The 24,249-nt window shown below is 43.5% G+C and overlaps 1 protein-coding gene across 8 annotated transcripts; it reads left to right on the forward strand.

Moving 5' to 3' along the window:
• Window positions 1-245: 245 nt before the first annotated feature.
• MAP3K8 (mitogen-activated protein kinase kinase kinase 8) lies at window positions 246-23,033 on the forward strand. Of its 8 annotated transcripts, none has more exons than XM_008508358.2 (9): window positions 769-1,103; window positions 3,594-3,697; window positions 5,230-5,588; window positions 12,023-12,190; window positions 14,358-14,619; window positions 16,035-16,141; window positions 20,016-20,168; window positions 20,797-21,043; window positions 21,909-23,033. In XM_008508358.2, exons 3-9 carry the CDS (start codon window positions 5,253-5,255, stop codon window positions 22,037-22,039), a joined length of 1,404 nt encoding a protein of 467 aa, XP_008506580.1. In that variant the 5' UTR covers window positions 769-1,103; window positions 3,594-3,697; window positions 5,230-5,252; the 3' UTR covers window positions 22,040-23,033. The 8 variants fall into 8 exon arrangements, with proteins under 8 accessions (XP_008506576.1, XP_070457657.1, XP_070457658.1 ...); XM_008508356.2 differs by lacking the exon at window positions 769-1,103 and adding an exon at window positions 1,367-1,490; XM_008508354.2 differs by lacking the exon at window positions 3,594-3,697 and having other exon boundaries at window positions 246-1,103.
• The last annotated feature ends 1,216 nt before the right edge of the window (window positions 23,034-24,249 follow it).

Below are 24,249 nucleotides of genomic sequence, written 5' to 3' on the forward strand. Positions count from 1 at the left end.
TCGCAGCTGGACATCAGTGCAGACACACTTCCTAATTGGGCGGTACCACAAAATAACCCGTTCCAATAAAGACTAGAAAGGGGAAACCAGGGTTTGCTGGCGGAGTACCCTGGCGGGTCTCCAGGTGCTCACCCCCTACCTGCCCGCCCACTCTGCGGCGGCCTCTCCCAGACCTTCAAACCGCAGTCGGTGCGTGCGGACCACGGATCACGACACTCATTGTGTGAGGACCTGAATCGAAATCTGGGCAGGGCAGGCCGCGCTACCCGTAATCGCGGCTGGGTGCGGTTCTGAGAAGACTAGACGCTCACTGTGCCTCCTGCAGCGCGGCGGAGACAGCACGCGGCGCGCCTGTGCCCGCAGGGCTTGGGGGGTGGGCGCGGGGCCCGCAGCGCGCCCCCCCTGCCCGGGCCTGGAACACCCGAGTAGCGCCGCGGGCGCGAGCACTTAGGAAACACGATCTTCCTCCGGGAACCAGGCGGGGGTGCGGGGGCACAGTCTCCCTTTACAAATCCGCCACTGGGGCGCCCTCTACCACCGGGTTGTCCGGTCCTGAGGGAAAACTCCTAGGTGTACCAGGCCCTCAATTGGAGAGGCAGCTGCTGTCCGGGGGCCCCCCAGATGGCGCGGCGAGCCTCTCTCCGGCGCTCGGCCCGCGCCCCTCCCCGCTCCTCCCTAGTCCCGCCTTCTGCTCCGCCCGGGCGCCCCGAGGGCAAACGGGGAGGGGGGGCGGACGGAATTTCCCAGCGCGGGGGCTCCGGCTTCCCCGCAACCCGGCAGTCTCTTTCTGTTTACGGAGAGAAAGGGGAAATGGAAAAGGCGGGGAGGCGGCGGCTGGCGTCCGCTGCGCCGCCCCTCGGCCGGCTCAGACGCCGTGAGTCAGGGGCCGACGAGGGCGGCCCGGCCTGGGGCTCACTCGTCCGCTGCGCTCTGGACGACGCGCCACGCTCCGGGGCCGGTCGCCCTGGCTCCAGCTTCTACTGCCGTCGGACCTCGGTGCCACGGCGCGCCCGGCTCCGGAGGACCGGCCACCTGCTGCGCACCGAGGCGTCGGGAGGCCGCGGCTGGAGCGCTCGGCCCACGGGGGCGCGCGGAGGCCGCAGGTAATCCACAGTTTGGGGACTCTGGGGTGTCTTTCTGATCGCAGCCCTTCTGGGTGCCCTAGCTGTTCCTATTCTGAAACGGAGGGTCCCCGCGGCAGAGGGGAGAACTCCGGGACTTGGGGAGGTGGAGGCGTGCCCGACACCCGCGCTGCTCCGCTTCCGTCCTCTGCGCGTGTCGCGGTTGCAGCCTGCACAGCTGGAAAGCACCTTGCGCAAGGGTCTCACCGAGTGCAGATCGCGACTCCTCCCCCTTCCTCCTCTTTCCCGGATCCCTAGCGCACCAGCACTTCGGGTGTGGGCAATGCGCGGGGAAGCAGGGACCCGCTGTCACCGCGCCTCCCGCTGCGTACGCCGCCCGGACGGCTGCACTCTCCTTGCCGAGCCCCGGTGAGTGCACCTCGGAGGCAGGGGACCCGGCCGCCGCCCGCCCAAATGATGGGTGCTTTTATAATTTACAAACCCTTTCAGGGTCTGCTGGCTGTAAGGACTGGAGGAAGGGAGTTGGGGTTGGTGGAGCAAGACAGCCTTTTGACTAGCTGAAACTTATTTCATGCTTATAACTCGGACGCTGTTCTGTGACTAATGAGTCGTTATAGCAGAACACAAATGCTGGGCTTCGGGTCTAAGAAAGAATGCTAGGGGAAAAAATAATACTTTACAGATGTTTCCCGGTAGGAATGTGCTATCAGGACTCCGTAATCCTTCTGGTTCTGGGCGGAGAACGACGCTGGGAAGGAAGCTGGGCGTGCAGAGATTGTCCCAAAAGTTAACAGCGAAGGCCGTGAGCTGTCTTTAAGGGAAACGTTGCAATGTCTGTTTCACTTTTGGAAAGACGTATTTTGGCCCAGAATAAAGGACTGCTCCTGATAAAAAACGGGAAAAAACACAAATACAGTTACTTTACATGTCTGTGGCCTGAGTCTTAGGTTTTTGCCAAGTGGAATATAATCTGATTCCGACAGACGCCCCCAGCTCTCTGATGGATTGAGGTTTGCGTGCGGGACTTCTGGCAGATGGCCCTTAATTAAGGACTTGCTCGTATAAGGAGAATCGGATAGATGAGGCCTCTAGATGTCTTGAAGTAGAGTCGCTGTGCTTCTATTCAGCTAGACTGTGTCATTCTGGGTCCTTTTGAGAACAAAAATATAATAAGAAATGTGCCCTGGGAGGCAATGTACTATTTCGGCAGAAAATATCTTTTAAATGGGAAGTACCGCAAGGTATAATCGTCCTTTGTTAGGCAGAAGCTGATCCCTGAAATCTTGGCCGTTTTCACTCACACTTACCAGGAAACCCTCAACGTTTGTTTATGCAGATACAAGTACCCAAGAGTGTGACATTAATGTTTTGGAATAGGATTTCCTCTTGATTTTATTGCTGGTTCCTGAAACAGTTTGAAGCAAATAATTTCGACTGTATTTGCCCATTTCTCCATTTCTAAAATTGCCATCCTCGTCTACTCCGTTAAGAAGTAGGAATTTTATAAGGATTTTTTTTTTTTGGTAAATTGTATGAGGAAGGGTCTCTATTGTTGAGCTAGAATATCTTCACAGTCCACACTTTTTCTAGATGGCTACTGATCATGAATAACGCGGAAATCATTAGCGTGTTGTCTGCTTAATTACGGCCTGAAAGTGCTGAGGGGCTTTGCGGAGGCATTTGAGGGGGCGGGCTGGTCACCAGGTTGCTCCGGGAGCCTGCTGGGCGTGAGAGGAGCCGGGCGTTGCTAGGGAATTATGCCCGGATCCGGAGACTGCCCCCGAGCCACACTCCGCCGCGCCCCCGCCCTCCTTCCCCTGCTCCCTCCTTCTCTTCTCCTCCTCCCGCCCGGCCCCCCAGCACGCAGTTTAGGGGTGTGTGTGTTTAACCTCTTGCTTCGGTTTTGCATATAAATGCTTGAGATGCTTGAGACTTTCTACAGGTTTGAAAGACCAAAAGCTGTCTTTCCTCTCTGGGTCGGCTGACTGTGCTGTAAAGCGTCGGAATGGACTTCTCCCTCTCTTTCTTGAGCCCTGTTGCTACTGGGAACTTTATTTTCTCTCAAGTTAGCCATTTCATAAGTCAGTCCAGGAGCCTTGGAACTTTTGAGCCAGTAGGGTCCTAAATCAGGCTCTTTTTGTTTTAGCTTCTGTTTTTCAGTAAATTCGACACGCAGAAACTGCAACTAAAATGGCTCGATGAAACCAAAGTCGAATGTTCCTCTATTAACCTAGGAAATTCCTTTCATAACCCCACAGGCTCCAAGAGCTGCAAGATCTCTGAGAGGGAGCTTCCTGGCTCTCTGGATGTAACTGGTGGTAACAGCTATCAAAGCAGTGTGCATAGGTTTCTGCCTTTTTTCGCTGTCTCTTGTCTTGGATGCAATCTTTAAAACCTTACTGTGAAGAAGTTGGGGGAATAGGTAGCCACATCCCTTTTGCTGATAAGGAAGGAGGTCTCATGCAGTGTGTGCAAAGCCAGGAGTCTGACTCTGTACTTCTCTCTTTTAAGTTCATAACAGCAACTCCAATGACACAACTGATTTACTGTGGGCCAGACACTGCACGAGCACCTTCTGCACATGACCTCCTTAACTCTCGCACCCACCCTGTGAGGTAGGTGCTGCTCAGCACTGCTTCCATTGTACAGATGGGGGAGTGGAGGTGCAGAGAGATCAAAGTACTAGCCCAAGGTCACGCAGACAGTAGATGAGGGTCCAAAATTTGACCCCAGGCAGTCTGAGTCTTGATGGAATGTCAGACTCCAGGATGCTAGACTGCTTTCCTTACGTCAGCAAGTGATTGTCAAGTCAGTTAACGAGGGCACTACATTGCATGGTTCTTTTCTCAAATGAGATTCACTCAGCTGATGGCTGGGTCATGCGTTGCAGGTGGCCCCGTGGTGGAACGTTTCCTGGAGCTTTGCCCTTGTGCTCCGGGTTGATGGAGGCCTGTGGCTTTCAGCACTGAGTGTCGAATGTGTTAAAGGTTCTTGCTTTTAAGAACCTGGAACCTCTTTCAGAGAGAGGCTGTGCGTTCAGGAGCGCAATAGTTTAAGTAGGCATACATGCCTCCAAATTCTCTGAGATGTCTTAAATCCTTTGTCTTTAATCCTTTGGAATGGACTTGTTCTAAAGTCCTGAGTAACAGCGTCATGTTTTGCCCTTGATCTACCCTTTTTTGTTCTCATTGGCAGATCCCCAGGTGTAGCCCTTGCTTTGTATGTAAGAACTGAAATATGATATTGGCTAACACAGTTCGTTGGTCTCACATGTGTCTTACTTGGGATAGATTTAGCTTCCCTGGCCTCTTTGTAATTCTACGACTTCTGGAGAGTTATTGACCTAGATATTAGATTAACCTTTTTGGACCCTTGAAATCTATGCTCTGTACTGTTAAAGAATTCTAGTCCCAAAGGGGACAGCTGATTCACAGGTTAAATGAATCTTCTTTCTCATACTCTTCGCTGGCAGAACAGGGATTTGAGGCTTCCTGTCCCCCTTCTAAATGAGCTGTTAAATTCATTTGCATCAGAATTGTTCCTGCAGTTTGACCTATCAGCATCAGATTTGCTTCCATTAAAATCCATCTTACGTGCTTCTGGCTTCAGGGCTTGAGTTTTATTTGCCAAGTTAGCTCCTGAATTTGCTAAAGTAGTTCTTTTTCTTTAAAGTCACCCAAGGCATAAAAGCCACCGGAGCTGTGTGTGGGGAGCACTGTCCCTGTTTGTGGGGAGCTCTGTCCCTGTGTGTGGGGAGCATTGTCCCCTGGCGGAGCAGCAGGGTGGAAGCTGTAAAGCACCAGCCTGGAGCCTCAGCTCCTCAGATTTCTGAGCTGCTCCTATTTATGTTTATATTTGGTGAAAGTTTGTTTTCAGTGGCTATAGCTGATGCCATCAACTCAGTGAGTGAGTAACATATAAGCTCTCTGGGTTTTCCCTCTGCAAAGTGAGCAGCCGGACTAATGGTTAGTTAAGGTCCCTTTCTTCACTGTCTGTCAACTTGAATTCACACACACTGTTGACGCAGGGCCCTCGTTTTGTAGACATGGGCATAGAGAGGCCCATTCCCAGTTTATGTCCAGTTCCCATGAATCTCAAAATGCAAATACAAATATAGCAAACTAAGTATTTGTGTTTTCTTTTGCAGATTCTCTACAAAGCACAACAGTAATGGAGTACATGAGCACTGGCAGTGACAACAAAGAAGAACTCGATTCATTAATTCAACATTTGAATGTGTCTGATATAATAGACATTATGGAAAATCTTTACCCAAGTGAAGAGCCACCAGTTTACGAACCCAGTCTAATGACCATGTGTCAAGATAGTAATCAAAATGAGGAGCGCTCAGAGTCTCTGCTACTCGGTGGCCAAGAGGTGCCTTCGTTGTCGTCGGTCAGACGTGGAACCGTGGAGGAACTGCTTGCTTTTGCAAACCATATATCGAATACTGCAAAGCGTTTTTATGGACACCGACCACAAGAATCTGGAATTTTATTAAATATGGTATGTTTTTTCCTTGATGCAGTTGAGTGCTGTGTGTTCAGCTTTATTACTGCAGCTTCATTTAACGCAGGGTAGCATTCACACCTGCTTTAACCTGGCTGCCAGGTATGGTTTTTAAAAATGCAGTATCTGTAAGAATCCCCTTCATGTTAAAGATGCAAAAAAGTCTTCATTAAAAGTCCATTTAAAGAATCTTTTCCATATTTTAGTAGTAGTTTTACAAACAAGTAATTCAGAAGAGTGTATTTTAGTTTAACTGTTCGTTAAAACGCTCATCATCAATTAGGCAGAAGAGAAAGGCTTAATGAGAATTTTTTATCTGAGAGGGAAGAAAGACTTTAATATTTTTGAAGCTGAAATTTTTGCTCCTCTCTTGTCACATCTTGAAATGTCACAATATTAGTATTGGCTAAATATGGTTCTTGCAGAAATGTGATGTGTAGGCAGTAAATAGCTATCCACAGATTCACCTTCCTTAATTGGCAAGGTATGAATGACAAATAATATATTTGCTTAGTCATCCCAAGTATGTAAATAATCCAAAATATTGTGACAATACTTGGTTGCCACAATCATAGATCAGGTGATGTGTTTAGGTGTGCCTGAGATTCTGTCAATCTCTTAGTATGTCAGAGGTGAACAGCGGTGCTGGCTAAAGGTGATCCAATTTTTTAGAAAAGAACAATTTGCAAAGGAGTGGGTGGTAGCTTGCAAAACGTGCTTATTCATGAAAGTGACCCCTTTCCTTTGGTGTCTCTAAATGGCAAAATGGCTAATGATGGGGGAAGGTCACTGCTGAACAAGTAAAGAGTCTGGACAAAGTTTGTAATTATTTTGGTTTTTTTTGCATACCATGTTCATTCAATTAAAAACAACACAGCAGTTTAGGTCAGCTATGGAGTGAATTGTTTTGTTAGAAGCCAGTGGTGTTATTACATTCTGCACGGTCACGTGACTTGCTTTGGTCTGGATATACCAAACTGTATTTAATAGTTGACTTGACTTTACCTGGAGAATAGTACTTCTTCTTATCCATGGGAGGTAATAATTTGAACTAGGAGCAATGCCTGATTTTCTTAGCTAAAATATAGCTGGACAACTCTGGTTCAAAATAATATATATGTCTGTGATCAGAAACATAATGGTTTATGTATTTCTGTCTCTTATATGAATTGGTATTTTTAAGGAAAACATGCAGAATAAACAAATTATTCTTGCTTGTAAATATGTAGAGACTTAGGTATATTTCCCCTGGGCCATCAGGCTGATGAGAGATGGGCCATAGAACTTCACTGGGAGTGTACAGAAGGGAATTCAGGAAAACTATAAGGAGTACAAAGCAATAGCTTCCTGAAGGTTTTGGAGTAAAAACAAAATGCTAGTGCAAAAAAGGAGATAAAGGAAGTAAAAATTTTACCAGCAAAGGGTAAGAGTGAAATGCTGGCAGTCCTGCCATGGAGGGCTGACAGATAGATGCATATTCAGGAGAAAATTTAAGAACAGGACATATAAGGGCAGGGATCTTTAAAACTTTTAAAGGATTTGTATTTTAAAAATGATCAAGAATATAACATGTAAAGCAGGAAGAGGTAAAAGTGAATTGAAGATAACAGGAGAAGTTTAAAATCCACAAATCAAGCCAGTGTTTGATGGCTCTGGGGGCCGTGGTTGCCTTTCCTGTCACTGACCTGAAGGATTGTTACAACCCTGCAACTGCTAGTGACCTATCGCAGCTCTGTGGTCCATGGCTAATGGCATGGGAGTTGCGAGGAGCCGTCGCTGATCATAGCCAGCCTGAGACAAGATGCTACAAGAAGCAAGCTTTGCTTTTGGCTCTCTTTCACCCTCACGTGATGCTCTCCTTGGAACCATCCTGCATTCAGAACCTTTCTCTTCCCCATCCTCCACCTAATACCCTATCAAAACTTTTCTCTTCTGGGTTCGTTTGCTGCTCTCTGTCTCTCTGCTTTACAAAATGACAGCAAATATCTACCAAATAAATAAATTCCAAGGTAAAATTGATCTATGAAGTTTATCTACATATGGGCCAAATCCTTTCGTTCAAGTATCCCTCTGTTTCACTTGCTAGACATGACTCCAACATCTGCAGTGTATCAGGTGCTTTTCCAAGTGTTGCACAGTCTGTGCCCTCTGGTAGCTTACTGCCTGGTGAAGGCAGGAGGCAAGTAAACAGGCCATTATCATGCAGTGTGGTACTTCCCAGTGCAACTACGCCCTGATTGCTAGGGCAATGTGGGGCAGGATACCTCACATAGCCAAGCGGGTGGGTCTGGGCAAGGGAGAATGTCAGAGAGGCTTCCAAGAGGAGTTGACGCCTAAGTTATTGACTTGGAGTTAGACAGATGAAGGGGATGGAGAATGGAGAGTGTTCCAGATGAAGAGAAGAGTATGTACAAAGGCCTGGAGGCATGGACACGTGGTGTGTTCCAGGCAACCAACAACCACAACATCCATGGAGGTAATTAGACAGGACGGAGGACCAAGAATTCAAAAACTATCCGGAAGCATAGGCATGTTAAATGGTGGTCTGTGTGTGTGCGTGTGTGCTATTTTCCTAAAAATAACATTTAATAAAGATTCCACCAACGTCCAGCAGGACCTGGGGGAGAACCTTGAGAGACTGATGTAGGGGTTGCTTTGTGTGAGAGTGCTACTAGTTATTTATAGTCTAGACAAATTCATAACCTGATCTGGAGATGAATAACCCAAAATGGATTCCATACACTCAAGTCTTCGGTGATTATTGGAGAGCTGAAGGGCCCCAAAGGGCTCGCGCATAGACGTGGGTGTGAGATGCTGAATGCTGTTCCTCAGGGCTTAGTCATGGAGTCCTGGCTTCCCAGAGTTGAAAAAACCTTAAAGATACTTGAGTCAAATCCCCTGTCTAGTGCTTGAATCACCCCATTCATCATCTCCAGTAATTGATGGTGCATTTTGGTCTGTGCTGGAAAATCTCCTGTGATGAACAGTTCATCATACACTGGGGCATTTCATTTCATATTTGGCCAGTTCTGACTGTAAGTAAATCCTTCCTTATATAGGACTAAAATCCATCTCTGACTCTCTTAGTCCTCATTCTACTTTTTGGCCATAGACAGGTATATATGATGAATAGTGGTGAAAAATGCCAGGGAATGAAATAAGTGTGTATGTACCTCAGCTCAGAATGGGTCGGCTGTGTGACCTTAGACTAGTTATTACGTCTCTCTGTGCCTCAGTTTACTCATCTGTAAAATGGGTAACATGATAGCATTTACTCCATACCGTTGTTGTTGGGAACAAATCATGGCTGCATGTGACCTGTTTACACACAGCGAGTGTTGAAAGAATGCAAATCATTGTGGTAGTTGTTGTTGTATGCAATTGTTACTCTCCCCCCTTTTGACAGTCCTTCCAATATTCCAGAAATTGCAGATTCCCCACATCTTCTCTCTTCTTTCACAAACGCTTCTAATTGTATCTGCTGCTGCTTGTGCATGGGGGTGTTAACTCTCCTTGTCATCTGGATAGCGCCCTCAGCTCAGGCCTGTGCCATGCCTGTCCTACAGCTCAGAAGTTGAATGTGGCGGTCCAGTCGTTATGTGACCACCAGAGTAGGATACGGCCAGCTCTGCCTTTGTTCTAGACAATATGCTTCTTTGAACATAGCCTAAGGTCACATGCATTTCACAGCAGCCACAGCCCACTATATTCCACAATAAAATGGAATTTATTTTTACCAAAATACCTAAGAATTTTTCTCAAGTGCTGCTCCTGGGCCCAGTATTGTTTAGTATGGATAATAGTGATCTGGACGAGGACATCGAAAGCATGCTTATAATGTCTGCACTGGAAGATGGCTTTGGTAAGTGGAAGAATTGCAGAGATAAGCAGCATAGAGTTCTGTAAGATTATTTGGGAGGGCCCCCAAAGGAAGAAGAAGGAGGGAAAAAACTTATCTCAAACCCAAATAGGGAAGGCCTGGGGCTGGGGAAGAACCAGGGTCTTTGCAGAACTGCAACTGGTCAGCGCTCGCATATCACACTTTCCCTTCAGGGCCTATCATCAAAGGTCACCGTGGAGACCTTGTGGGGCGCTCCGAGGAGGGTGCCCAGGAGATGGGAGATTGTAAAGTAGGGGGGAAGGAACTTGCAGTATTTGATCTAAAGGGGAGAAGGGTACTCCATGATGTGGAAATGTAGGCTTTTAATGACTGGGTTTTGATCATGGCTCAGCTTTAATTACAGCTTTCTGGAAGCTCAAGGGCTCTTATCTAAAGAACAGGACCTGTGGTTTTGGGGTCCGACAGAGCTAAGTTCAAATCCTGACGCTGTTACTGCCCCACAAGTTGCTTAACCTCTTGAAGCCAGTTTCCTCATCTGTAAAATGGAGATAAAAATAGTACTTATCTCATAGCACTGTCATGAGACTTTGATGAGATAATGTATTCAAGTACTGAGCGCTGTGCTGGCTGGTGATGCGCACTCAGTGTGTGGCTCTTAATATTCTCCATCCCTTGGATAGACTGAGAGGACACTGGGTCAAACTGGGTTAGACAACAGCAAAACTTACACGAACGTGAGTTAAACACTGAAGTTGATAACTGAGAGGAAATGGTGACATTGCGTCTGTAAATATTTAATAACAAGAGAGAGGCAATAAGCTAGTGCAGTTGAGTGCTGTCAATACGGTTCTGTCTAAATGTGGAAAGGGTCTAAATTCATCACATTCTTAGCATGCTATCAAAAGAGACCTCCAGTAACTTGAGGTGACACACTTCTTGAAAGAAGGTCATATTTCAAACAAGTCAAGACCGTGGTCCTGTACTCATTCATTTCCACTGCACAGAGGGAGCGCTCGGTAAATATTTAATTTTTAAATTTAGTGACTTCACATTTCTAGGTATTGGAGTTGTTCTCTACTTCATTCCCTGACTAATAGTGAGCACATCTGTTTGCGGGGGGGTTGCTAAGATTAGCAATATGGAGACCAAATGAATAACCCTGGTAGTTTCTAGAACTATTCCCGTAACATGACTCTGTGAGGAGCTCCATGCATCGGTAGATGAATCAGCCCATCATTCTTTTCCCATGTGGTCCACATTCCCCTCAGCTTCTTCTGTGCTTGAAATGACATCATTTTGATAGTTTCATAATTCCTGGATTCATAATCTGAAGTCGTAATATTACTAATTACATTGAAGGAAAACTTGGACTTTTGAGACTTTTTATTCCTTGAAAGAACACTTCAAATATTTTTTTTTTAAAGATTGGCACCTGAGCTAACAACTGTTGCCAATCTTCTTTTTTTTTTTTTCCTGCTTTTTTTCTCCCCAAATCCCCCAAGTATATAGTTATATATTTTAGTTGTGGGTCCTTCTAGTTGTAGCATGTGGGATGCCACCTCAGTGTGACCTAATGAGCAGTGCCATGTCCGTGCCCAGGATCCGAACCGGTGAAACCCTGGACTGCCACAGTGGAGCACGCGAACTTAACCACTCGGCCACAGGGCCGGCCCCCACTTCAAACATTTTTTACACATGTGTTCCAGGTCATATCTCCCATGGACTACCTTGTTAATTTGTTTTAATTTTAATTATTTCTCCTTCTAACTTGCTTACTCTTTAAAAATCGAGATATACTTTATATGCAGTAAAATACACAGATCTTAAATTTCTGGTTGATGAGTTTTGACAAATGCACATCCCCTTGTAACCCACACTGCTGTCAGGGTACGTCTCTTCATTTTTGAGTCGACTGGTTTTGAAATCTCTTGTTCTAAAGTGCTTGCTCATGCACTCTTGGAGGTCAGAGGTCATCTATCTCTTGTTCGTAGCTGCCTCCTCAGCACTAGCACAGTGCCTGGCACGCAGTATGTACTCAATATATATTAAATGAGTAAGAAGGTGGGAAATAATTCTGCCCTTACTTTATTTATGTAGCGCTGTCAGCTCATATCTCTGGCATAACACATTGTTTTCCACACTCCTTCATGATCCTCAGTTAATTTCCATGTTCTCTCTGTATGCATCAAGTGTGAGTAATAGCTATGTGGACTAACAGGTTAGCACATTTTAATTGGAAACAAGTCAACTTGCAGGCAGCATTTATATTTATGCAATCTTTATTTTCAGCCTTTTGGTCAGATCCGTCATACTCCCTTAGATAAATAATTTTTAAAGTTCTATTTAGCAATTAATTACTCATGAATAATATGATCAGGTCTGCCCAGGGACGTGTTTCTGTTACATGCTTTCTCTGTCTTGCTGAAGCTCTAAATACAGTCTCTGTACACTGTTAGGGTTATACACAGTGACATCACTTTCAAGCACTGTGTATAGGAATTTGATCTAAAGTAACCAGTTTCTAAAGGGTGGGTCTTAGCAAAGGACTTTGCTGAAATTCTCACCCTCTTGCATCTTTATCATGTTGTAGGTGATCACTCCCCAAAATGGACGCTATCAAATAGACTCAGATGTTCTCCTCATCCCCTGGAAGCTGACATATAGGAATATTGGCTCTGATTTCATTCCTCGGGGGGCCTTTGGAAAAGTGTACTTAGCACAAGATATAAAGACTAAGAAAAGGATGGCGTGTAAATTGGTATGTACTTTATAACCAGACAGCGTGCACTGCATGTTTGACGTTGCGGCTTTTGTTTGTTTGTTTGTTTGCATTACTCAAAGTTGTTACCCTTTGACTGGATCTTATCTGAGGGTACCCTGTCCAAATTGTCTGTGTTTTATGGATTTGCTTGCTACCTGGAAGCGTTCAGCCCCTTGGTCTAAGTGGGGGGTTGATTTTAATCTGGTTTGCCCTGATGAAAAAGACAGTCCTGCTGGCTTATTTAGCACCAGCTTGGATAACATCATCCCTCTTGTGGTGGGGCGGGGTGGAGGGGAGCTCTCCTGCAGGAGCAAATCCGTGTGCTGTTTCTTTAATGCCACCCACTGAGGAGGGAGCCAGGCAGGGAAGCAGAAGCTGGCAAGGCTGCAGGACTCCTCAGGACTGCAAACTAAAGAGCTGAGTTTAACTAGACGAATTATTGAAAAGACCCCATCTCTTCTTATTAAACAATCATTGCTCCAAACTTTGGAAAACTCTTTGGCATATCTACCTAAGCTGAGCATGCACACACCCTCTCACCCAGCAATTGCACTCCTGTAGGTACAAACCCAACGGGCGTGTACACCAAAAGCTATGTGTCAGAACCTTCCTAGCAGCACTATTTGTAATAATCCCAAACTGGAAGTTTCCAGATGCTGAAATGTGGTATATTTACACGATGGGATACCGTACAGCAAGGAAAAGAAGTGGTTTACAATTACAGTAATGTCAATGTATCTCATAATCATTTTGTTGAGCCAAAACAGCCAGACCCAAAATATCTATGGTATGAGATTCCACTTAAAGAAAGGCCCAAAATGAGCTGAACAAATCCAGGCGCGTGGAACTCAGATTAGTGGGTCCCCTTGAAGAGCAGTGACTGGAAGGGGTCAGGAGGGGGTTTCCGGGATGCTGGTAGGGTTCTGTTTCTTGATCTGGATGATGGTTACATGGGCGTGTTCAGCTGATAATTCACTGAGTTTGATAGTTAAGCAGTTTTACACTTTTATCTATGTCTGTTTTACTTTAAAGTGCAATAAAATAAAATCACTTGATTTAACCAAAAATAATATGCAAAGTAAGTGCTGAATATCATCTTAGTCTTTCTTCTTTTAATTAAAAGGTCAATAATATCTTGACCTCATTAATTCCCTCATAAAGATTTGCTAGAATATCAGCTATTAAAAGAAAAAAAGGAAGTGTTATAGTCAGGCATTTAAAGCTTGCATTTAGAGGGGACATGTTTAAGTTCTTTTAAAAACAATCTGATGACATTTTAGAAAGATCTTAGAACCAAAGTGTCTAGTTTTTCAGTTTCATCTCAAAAGGCATGGGAAAACAGCTTTGTGGGTTTGTTTTCCTTTTAGTACTTATATTTAATTTTTAAACTGTATTTTTTCTTAAAACAGAAAAACATATAAAATGATTAACAACCCTGAATAGATTCGAAAGGGTCTAGGTGAAGAATGAGATCCCTTTCCTTGAGGTCACTACTGATAATGGGTTCTTATGTGTCCTTTAAGAAAATGTCTATGGACATATGTATGTAGAGTTTAAAAATGTTTTACAAATAGGAACATAAAATATGTACTTCTGCATCTTGTTTTTTTCATCTAACACTATATTTTGGAGAAATCCCATGTCCATATGCACTGTGAAAGATCTGCTTCTTTATTAATACCTGCCTGGTTCTCTGTAGAATGGATGGCCGGTGCTTATTTTAAATGCACTGTTAGAGCATAGACCGTGGGACCAAAGACATAATATTGTTTCAAGACAAGCTGAAATATAGAAAATACAACCTAAAATCTAGGTGCCATAGAAATTACACATAAAATAGATAGGAAATTCTCTCTCTTTTGATTCAATCGTAAATAATTCTTTGGCTGGATTTCTACGTTCTAAATGAAAATAATATTTCATTTTCTTTGTTTTTTATTTTATTTTGAGTTGTTTACCTAAAGCTGACATAATGTAAAGGCAGATCTGGAGTAAACATTTTCTTAACTCGGCAGTACAATTTCATAATCAGAGTATCCTTGAGGGCAATTATTTGCCTTCTGGCTTGTGGGTTGACCTACATTATATGTGTATATATATATATATATTTCACTATTCACTGTCCTGGGGTTGTTTAGAATCTTACTGGATTTTTGTGTTTTAGATCCCAGTCGATCAGTTTAAGCCATCCGACGTGGAAATCCAGGCTTGCTTCCGGCACGAGAACATCGCTGAGTTATATGGCGTAGTCCTGTGGGGTGAAACGGTGCACCTCTTTATGGAAGCAGGCGAAGGAGGCTCTGTTCTGGAGAAACTGGAGAGCTGTGGACCGATGAGAGAGTTTGAAATTATTTGGGTGACAAAGCATGTTCTCAAGGGACTTGACTTTCTACACTCGAACAAAGTGATTCACCACGATATTAAACGTGAGTTGTCTTCGGATATGTACCTTTTTGGCTTCGAGACTGGTTAGACAGGCCGCACGTAGGCTCCTTCCTCCAGTCTGAAGATCTTCAGTGGCAGGGAGGACACTCCCTCAGAGCACTTTCCACCTCCCTCCGCTGTGCTCCTGAAACATGGCTTAGAATCAGGCCAGGTTACTGGCGCTTTCCAAGTCATAAGGAAGTATGATTATCCAATTGTAGAAAAGATTATAGCCACACATCTATTAAGTACTGCCTACGCCCTTGTTAATAAGACTTGAAAATGGTAATTTTCTTTAAAACACACACACATACCCTCACATATTCTTGAGAAACAAATAGCTTTTAAATTTTGAGCATCAATTTGGCGAGAGTCCATTAAACAAACCTTCGCTGGCTGCTTTCTCAGAGTAAGAGATGATGGGGAAACACACAAGAGAGACCCACGATGAACCCTTAATATCTCATGGCAAATTGGACTAGCCTCACTTTTACTGAAAAATAAAGGGTATTTTACTTTTTCTTTTAGAAAGTAGCTTGATAACAGTATGCTTCTATCTTAGAATTTGAACCTCAAGCTCTTGAGCATTATTATATTTTTTCCAGCGTTATTGAGATATCATTGACATATATAACCGTGTAAATTTAAGGTGCACAATGTAATGATTTGATATGTGTATATATTGCAAAATGCTCACCGCAATCAAATTAGTTAATATATCCATCACCTTAGTTACAATGCTTTTGTTGATGAGAACTTTTAAAATCTACTCTTTGCAACTTTCAAATATACGTTATAGTATTATAGTATTATTAACTATGGGTACATTACCTCCTCGGAGCTTGTTCATCTTCTAACTGAAGTTTGTGCCCTTCGACCACCTTCATTCACCCATTTTCCCCACCCTCACCCACTGCCCCTGGCAACCAGCAATCTGTTCTCTGTTTCCATGAGTTCAGGTTTTTTTAGATTCCACATATAAATCATCTCATACAGTATTTGTCTTTGTCTGACTTATTTCACTTGGCAAAATGCCCTCTGTGTCCATCTTTGTTGTCACAAAGGGTAGGATTTCCTTCTTTTTTACAGTTGAATAATATTCCATTTTATATATACATACACATATATCACATTTGTCCATCGATGGATACTTAGCTGGTTTCTATGTCAACTATTGTATCTTGAGCATTATTAGTGGTTACAATCATTTATATCCACGTTGGCTGAATTCTTGACATACCTGAAGTGATTTCCACCTAAACTCTCACTAGATTCCTCCTCCTCGTTTAAGCATATTGTGTCTATCTCAGTTGGGAAGCACTTCAATTATTCTGATTTGGGACTCGTTTTAAGTAATGTTTTCATTATTTATGGGTATATAGACAATTTTATGCTAAAAACTTTCCTCTCTTTATAGCTAGCAACATTGTGTTCATGTCCACAAAAGCTGTTTTGGTGGATTTTGGCCTAAGTGTTCAGATGACTGAAGATGTTTATTTTCCTAAGGACCTCCGCGGAACAGAGGTAATTATGTTCCCACAAGAGTGGTCAATATTTATTAAGAGTATAAATAAAAAATGTTCTAGTGTTGACTGCAGAAAGGACAAAAAAGGGGAGAAAAACCATTGCATTACATTATTATGACCATTGGAACGTATTTAATGAGCCCTTGCCCTGCACCAGATACTCATTTTAGTGCTTTAAATGAATTATAGTGTTTAATCCTCATGGCAACCCTGTTATTGGTAAATTGGTAAGTTCGTAGGCAGGTACTATCATGATTCCCATTTTACATTAAGGAAATAAGCTTGAAGAGGTTAAAATAAACTGCCCAGAGCTACTTGGCTATTGATCCATCTGGGGCTTGAACCTAGTTTTCTCTGAGTCTAAAGTCTAAGGTGTAACTACTATGTAACTTTTTGATATAAATAATACATGTAGTCTTAGTATAACTAATATTGCTATTTTGGTTCTATTACAACCATAATTTTCATGGTCACTGATAATATTTATTGAGAGCTGTGACAACATTTCAGGATGATCCTTAATCCTTGGGATCCTGTAATAAACCTCAAGTGTATTATCTAGCACAAATAAATCTTATTGAAGTTATAAACTAGCTATATGTTGGACTCATTTGTGAAGCAAAAAAACCCAAGGCCAAAATAAAAACCAAACCTTCCGGAATTTAAATGAGATTTAGAGAAATGCATTCGTGGGCTTTCCAATAACCTGTTTAATTTAACATTCCCATTATTAGGCTGCATAGTTGATTTGATTCAAGTAGGGAACGTCTGTTGAGCATCTGCCCTAGAGTAGCTGTTGCAGGTTCCTGGGACAGCGCACTGGACCAGGCCCACGAGGATCATGCCCTCGGTGGTTTGCATCAGTCCTCACTCTTTGGTGAAAGAACCTATTTTAAATTTACCCGAATTATCAAACAACCAATAATTTAGTTCACAGTAGGTTGTGATGGGCCTGGGGTTGGATGCAGCTGAGAAGGTAAGTGAGTGTAGAAGCTGCCTCACTGCCCATGTCCCCTACAGTGGGATGCTCACTGTCCCAGCCTTTCAGCCCCATGCCCTGCTCTCTGCCGGAAGTGCCCCCAGGAAATAGAGAGAGGGCACGGGTGGCACCTTTGCCTCAGGATTACCAGGTCAGTCTTGGTGTTCAACCAAATGGGAACCCTTAGACTAGCTAATAGATGTATTGCACTGACCTCACTTGCAATGTGAAAAAAAAAATTATCTTCATTTTGAACCAAGATTTTCTAAGCCTTTTCTTAACTCTCTCAAAGCAAAGACCCTCCTGGGCAACAGATCAAATTCTTGTTTTTGCTGATATTACTGAAATTATTCTGGAAAATACTTGAGAGAGGATTCTGGGCAGTCATCTTTGAACAGAATAATATTTGGAAGAGAAAACCATAGAATCCTTCACCAAAGCACAAAATCTAATATGACTTAATGCTTACGACATTTTTTTTGGAAAATGTTTCAGCATCTTTTGGCATTAGTCGTAAGTTCAGATATGTGACATTCTACCCCTTTTCCTGGAGCCAGTTTGAGAAACAAACTATTTATGGTATTAAAGATGGAAAATACCTTTCTCTTCCCAGCAGTGTGATCAAATTGAGCATTTTGCAATGGCTAGAGAAAGATAGGACTTTTCTGGGATTCTCTAGCAAAAGGAGAATGTGTGCTTGAGGATGAGATGATAACATGGTGTTGGCTCCTGGACGTGTTTGGATTAGTTCTTTTCACCAAATGTAAATTGCTTTTTATGAAATGCTAAACTGGCTTTGGTGTTTATAGTTATGAGCTCTTCTAATCCACTTGCATTTAATCCCTGTCTGGTCCTCATGAGTTGAAGTTGGATAGTGAGCCAGGCTGTAAGTCAGCAATGACCCTTTCGGCAAGCTCGCTTTGCTCCTCATACCTAAAGAGCCAATAAGATGTGACTGGTCGGGGTTGACCTTGCAGATTTGCTTTCCACTGGACTTGATCGCTTGGCCACTGCATGGCTGTGGATGATTTTTGATCCCTCGGTAGACCTCACAAACACTGCCACCTGTGTTTGATCTCTCTCTCAGTGTTCATATTCAGAGCATTATGTTATAAGCTTATAATACATATACAGGGTTAATCCAGCGTATATTTAATCTATTATTTTTGAATTACATGATATATAGAAAGAATAAATAATGAATGTAAATAATTAATTAGAATAAAATAATTCTGTAATAAAGTAATGCTATAATTATATAAAAGTATATAGCATGGTCCTTTTCTAAAAGTGCTTATTTTCTGCTGAGTCTGTGTTTGGTCTTACTTGTTAAGTTAACATGTAATCATCACATGTGTGTGCGTGTGTGCACGCACACACACACATGCACACATACATACACACAGTCTTGCCCTGTCTGATAAACATGTTGAGAGGTGCAGGGCTTGACCCCCGACCTCTAGACTCCCTTGCTCCAGTGCCCAGGCCTGAGGGTGTGCCCTCTCAGAGAGCCTCGCGTGGGTGGCCCCAGGCCTGCTTCATGCCTGCAGTCAGCCAGCCTGAGGAGTCCGTGAGCACCAGGCCCCGCTGCTCTGGCCCTTGCAGAGATTGAGGAAGCAGGAGCTCCGAGCCCCAGAGCTCCCTCAGGGGATCTGCCTGAGGGCAGCAGCCAGTCACCAGGTGGACAGGATGCTGCTGTGGGGTCGCGTAGGGCCTGCAGAGCCCCGGGTGCACAGCTGCCTTGGTTACACCAACAGTACATTCTTTGCCCAATCCTGGCTTGGATTAATCCTTGCAAGGGCGGGAGGAGGAGACAGGCAGGCAATCCTCTCTTGACGGCTGATCCTACTGACTGCTTTTATTGTTTAACTTTGTGATTATATTTAGTAAGAAAGTCCTTCAGGATTCAAATGCCTTGTCTTTGCTTCAGGGAAAGTTTCAGAACAAGGAGCTCGGTTTAGCCTGTTTGCTGGGACAGAGAGAGAGAGAGAGAGAGAACAAGAGCAAAAGCCAGCTCGGAAGTGTGGTTAGGATGGGGAAACTGGGCAATTTCCCCAGTTTTTGTAAGCCAGTTCTTATTTACTGTGAATTGTATTCCAAGAACGCTAGCCCCCTTTTCCATAGTCAAATGACAGACAGTATAAAAACTTCTTAAAAGTAATATTGATAATTAGGATATTAAGTACTATATGTCTGTACCAGCTATAAATATAAATCATTGGTCACCAGTGTTTGCTCTCTTTTCCTTTCTTTTTGGAGTTTAGAAACAAACACTTGTTAGAGAAACTATTTCTAAAACCAGCCCTGCTTTTCCAGCATTAACTCATGAAACTAGATGGAACTTATACATGTTAATATGGCATGCCTTTAATATTTGGTCACTGGCTGCGTGGTAGGTAGAAATAAGAAGTAGTTCATAGAAATGGCTAATTGGTTTCACTTTTACAACATTACAGTTTTAAGTTCTTCTCTTCCAAGTGAGTTGTGTTAATACCCTGTGGATTTCTGCCGCCTTTTATTACTGCAGATTTTTAGAGGTTTGGCAATTTGTAAACGTGAAGTGAAGAAGTACATTTGAAGTGTGCATTTAAATATGAAAGGAATTGGTGTTTTAATAAAAAAATGAAGCCTCGATCGATGCTTTGCAGAACTTTGATGAGTGAGAGTCCTGGGTGGGTTCCTGGCTGCAGGGGCACTTCATGCCAGAGATGCCCGGCTCCCTGAGTGTGTGTCTGTGTTATTCTCCTTCCCTTAAGGGAACACAGCGATCACATGCTCTTCTGAAGGGATGAGGCATGCAGTAAACAGGGGAAAGGTGGATGAGCCAGCTTCCAGGACTGGAAACCCAGACAAATGAGGGGAGCCAGACAGATGTTTCCAACCTCTTTTTCAGATTTACATGAGCCCAGAGGTGATCCTGTGCAGGGGCCATTCAACCAAAGCAGACATCTACAGCCTGGGGGCCACGCTCATCCACATGCAGACGGGCACCCCACCCTGGGTGAAGCGCTACCCTCGCTCAGCCTATCCTTCCTATCTGTACATAGTAAGTGGGGGTCCCCCACAGGCAAGGGGGGAGAGCTGCTCTACCACCTCTAATGCTCACACATCCCGAGCTGGATGGTGGTGAACCAGTGACCCATGAGAGGAAGCTGAAGGTTCTTCCAAAGGGAGGAAAGCCCCATTCTTGCAAAGGAGGCATTGCTGTTTTAGTGGAAATTTACTGAAATGTACATTGGGTATAAATTATATGCTATTCCATTATAGCTGTAATAAAAAATGGCCACTTAGTAACATCAGGGTAGCATAAATCTTTGAGCGAAGGAAGTTGTATATGTTCTTTGAACACTTTCAAAAAAGAAAAAAAATGATAGTAGATTATAGGTCCCCATGGCAGCCTGGCAGATAGTGGAACGTGCAACTCTCATTTTACCATTGAGAAATTCAGCAGCATAGACTTCTGCCATGACCTTTGGGCCACTGTTCATATATAATGCTGTCACTGCTTATTCAAACCCAGCATCGGTGCCCTTAGCAGACTAAAGGGACACTTGTCATTTGCTGCAGGGCATGTGGTAGGAAACAGATGACTTTCCAGGTCTTGTTATCAGAATCTTTTTCCTGTTGAGGGTGTATTTCCATGTCAGTGATGCTGAGAGATTGTTTGTTGATAGATCCACAAGCAGGCGCCTCCGTTAGAAGATATCGCAGCTGACTGCAGTCCCAGCATGCGAGAGCTGATGGAGGCCGCCTTGGAGAGGAACCCCAATCACCGCCCCAGGGCAGCGGACCTGCTGAAGCATGATGCCCTGAACCCCCCCAGAGAGGACCAGCCACGCTGTCAGAGCCTGGACTCGGCCCTCTTTGAGAGGAAGAGGCTGCTGAGCAGGAAGGAGCTGGAGCTTCCTGAGAACATTGCCGGTAGGGACGCCCTACGTGGGCAGTGCCTCTTACTTCCCTTCTTTTCCATCTACGTCAAACCTCTCATGTAGCTCATGAAAACACTTGCAAAAAAATGAAGTGACTTCTTGAATGCCGTAAGTTGTTTGAGAAATTTCAGCAAGAATGTCAGCAAAAGCATAAAAAAAAAATTGACTAATTTACGAGCCAGTCATAACAGGTTTTCAGCGCATATGTAGGTAACATAGTCATTGAGAATCGCCTCCAACTTGCTTTTTTGCAACAGAGAATCATTTGCCTTTAAAAACAAGTCAAGCAGGACACTTCTGTTGTTGGTAAAGAGCGGGGTTCTGTTTAATTCAATTATGATAAGCCACAGCAGTCATTGCACAGATAAAATACTGAGTTTGAAGTCAGTTTGCATTTCTATCTTCCTCTGCTTAAATTCTCTTTCCAAACTTTGACGCCTTCCCGGGTAAGAAAGTCAGTATGCATTCCAGGAGCATAGAATATGCTTGGAGAGGGGTTTCTATTTTTATCATTAAAAATCTATGGCATTCTTAACCATTTTGGTCCAAACCCAGATGTCAAGCCTGGAATGCTTGTTTTCATTTCCCTGCTTCTTGTCTGACTTTTCTGTATTTAAAGAGAACCATCTGGGATGTTGGAAAATATGCCAGGAGTTCTAGCTAGTTTCTTGTTGTCATTGATTTTTTTGTCCCTGTTGTGTTACATAAACTAGCTCATAGCGTTCAAGTCTGTAGCTCTTACTAAAACCAGAGCTGAATGCTGTTTCATTAGGCCCAAAGTGTTTTTTTCGCAGAAGGTATTTATTGAACGTGTCCCCTGGTCACTTATTTCCTTTTTTCGACGTTTCCCTTTTCAGATTCTTCATGCACAGCAAGCACCGAAGAATCCGAGATGCTGAAGAGACAACGTTCTCTCTACATAGACCTTGGAGCCCTGGCTGGCTATTTCAACCTTGTTCGGGGCCCACCAACGTTAGAATATGGCTGATTAATGACACCGTTTGCTCTAAATTAAGACTCAGCATTTATCTCTTGGAAGCTGGTTCTCCTGACTCTGCACAGGGCCTCCAAATAGTGAATTGTGTCATTTATGAGCCAGCGGTATGGGCTTCCACGACTCATGAATGTGACTCCATGTGGCCCCTGTGGGTTTGATTTGTCAAGCTGCCCTGCTACCCGCCAACTCTGAAGGTTCTCATTTCTCATCTCACAGGAAGGAAGCTGAGCGTTCAGAGAAGAATCGTTTCTGGTGACTGATTCCATTCACTGTGCACTTTGCTCAAAATTTTAAAAATACCAATTGCGAGGATAATAGCCTCAAATTACTATTCTTGGTTCTAATTTAAGTATGGGAATTGCATTTAACTCAGAATAGTTGTTTTATGTATATTGGTGTATATTATATGATAACTCTTTGAGCCTTTGTCGGGAAAGTCTAGTAGAAATGAAAGTCATTATACTTTGGGTGAATAGAACAACTTGAATATTGTAGCAATAACCTGAACTAGCGTCTTAAAAATGGCTGATTAACTGGGAGCCGTCTGGCAGCAGGCCCCTAGTGACAGGTTCTGTTATGTTCCTATGGAAATATTTTGTACTGTACATGCTATGCTTAAAACATTTAAAACATGATGTTTTGAATGTGGATAAAACTGTGTAAACCACATAATTTCTGTACATCCCAAAGGATGAGAATGTGACCTTTAAGACAAATAGAAACGTTTGTAAATTTTTAAAGATGCTACTTTTATAATTCTTAAGACTCTATTTTCTTTTAAGCATTTGTATATTAAAATAGCATACTGTGTATGTTTTATATCAAATGCCTTCATGAATCTTTCTTATATAAATATATTTTTAACATTGTAAAGTATGTGAGTATTCCTACTTAGAGTATGTTTTTACATCATGCAAATGAAACCAACTCTTTTATCCAATGTGATGGGTCCAACCAAGTGAATAAATTCAGTATTTTTCCTTAATTATTGTGGAGAGTGTGATTCTCACCGGGACCGGGGATGGGTTACAGGGGTTGAGATATAGCTTGGAGGGGAACGCGAATTACAAGAAGGCAAGAGTTTTGCAAATTGTGTGTATGCTCCTCTTCTGTTGCTGCTGTATCAAGCCATTATTGTCATCTGGATTGTGTTGCATTCCTCTGGTACATTGAGGTAGAAAAATAATTGTTAGCCAGTGGGTCAGGCTAAGTGTGGGCCTATTTTGCATCTTGTTTTTATACATTTATACTACCTTTGAATATATGCTTGTGTGCTCTGTGCCTATTATTTTTTATGACGTTAATAACTAACTTGCCTTTGTATAAGGTAGATTTCAGTCACATACACCAAATTCTAGTGAAAACTGTTGAATGGGAATCTGATCCGTCATTCACTGAGTGAATAGTATTACAGGCTTTTACATGTGTTATGTAAAACACACCAGCCCTGTAATTCTCATAGCACACACATGAAAGATGCATTGCTACCTCTGGTTTTTTTCAGAGGAGGAAACTGAAGCAATGTGAGGTTAGGTAACTTTATGCTCAAGATCACAGAGCAAGTAAAGAGACAGAGCTGGAATTTGAACCCACGGCTTTCTGACTCCAGCGCTTATGTTGTTTCTCATCTTGTGCTGCTCATAAGTGATGGATCGTCTTGCTGCAGAGAAAGCACGGTGCTCCCTCTGGGATTCAGTTCTCTAAGGGCAGAGGTGGATTTACCACAAAGCTAATGCAGCCTCAGCACAGGGCCCCTGACTTGATGGACCCCTCCACGGCCCTTTGCCTAGTTTTGTATTACCGCAGATCAGGCCCGACAAACCTGGACCTGCCCCTGGGTCAAGATACATAACTTTGGAAGATTTTCATGAAAAATGTTCTGGTTAACAAGAATGGAGTTCTAGTTAAGAAATTCCACTTAGAGAAAACCATTCCTTTTAAATAAATTGGAGCTCTTGTGGAAAGAATTGGGGATGTTTGTTTGCTGAGAGGTGATGAGCAGTGGTGGTGGCTGAGAAAGTGGTCATGAGCGCCACGAGGGGACGTTCAGGGCTGAGAGCTGTACACTGGAGACGTGCAGAGCTGTTGACCTGGGAAGCCAAGAGTTGCAGCCAAGGATGGACCACCAGACAGAGAATCTGCTTAAGAGAAGCAAGGAGGCCGTGATGGGTTCCGAGGGAACCCATCTCCCACCTCCTTCT

The sequence above is a fragment of the Equus przewalskii genome, chromosome 30 (genome assembly GCF_037783145.1).
Source record: "Equus przewalskii isolate Varuska chromosome 30, EquPr2, whole genome shotgun sequence".
In the NCBI taxonomy this organism is placed as follows: Eukaryota; Metazoa; Chordata; class Mammalia; order Perissodactyla; family Equidae; genus Equus; species Equus przewalskii.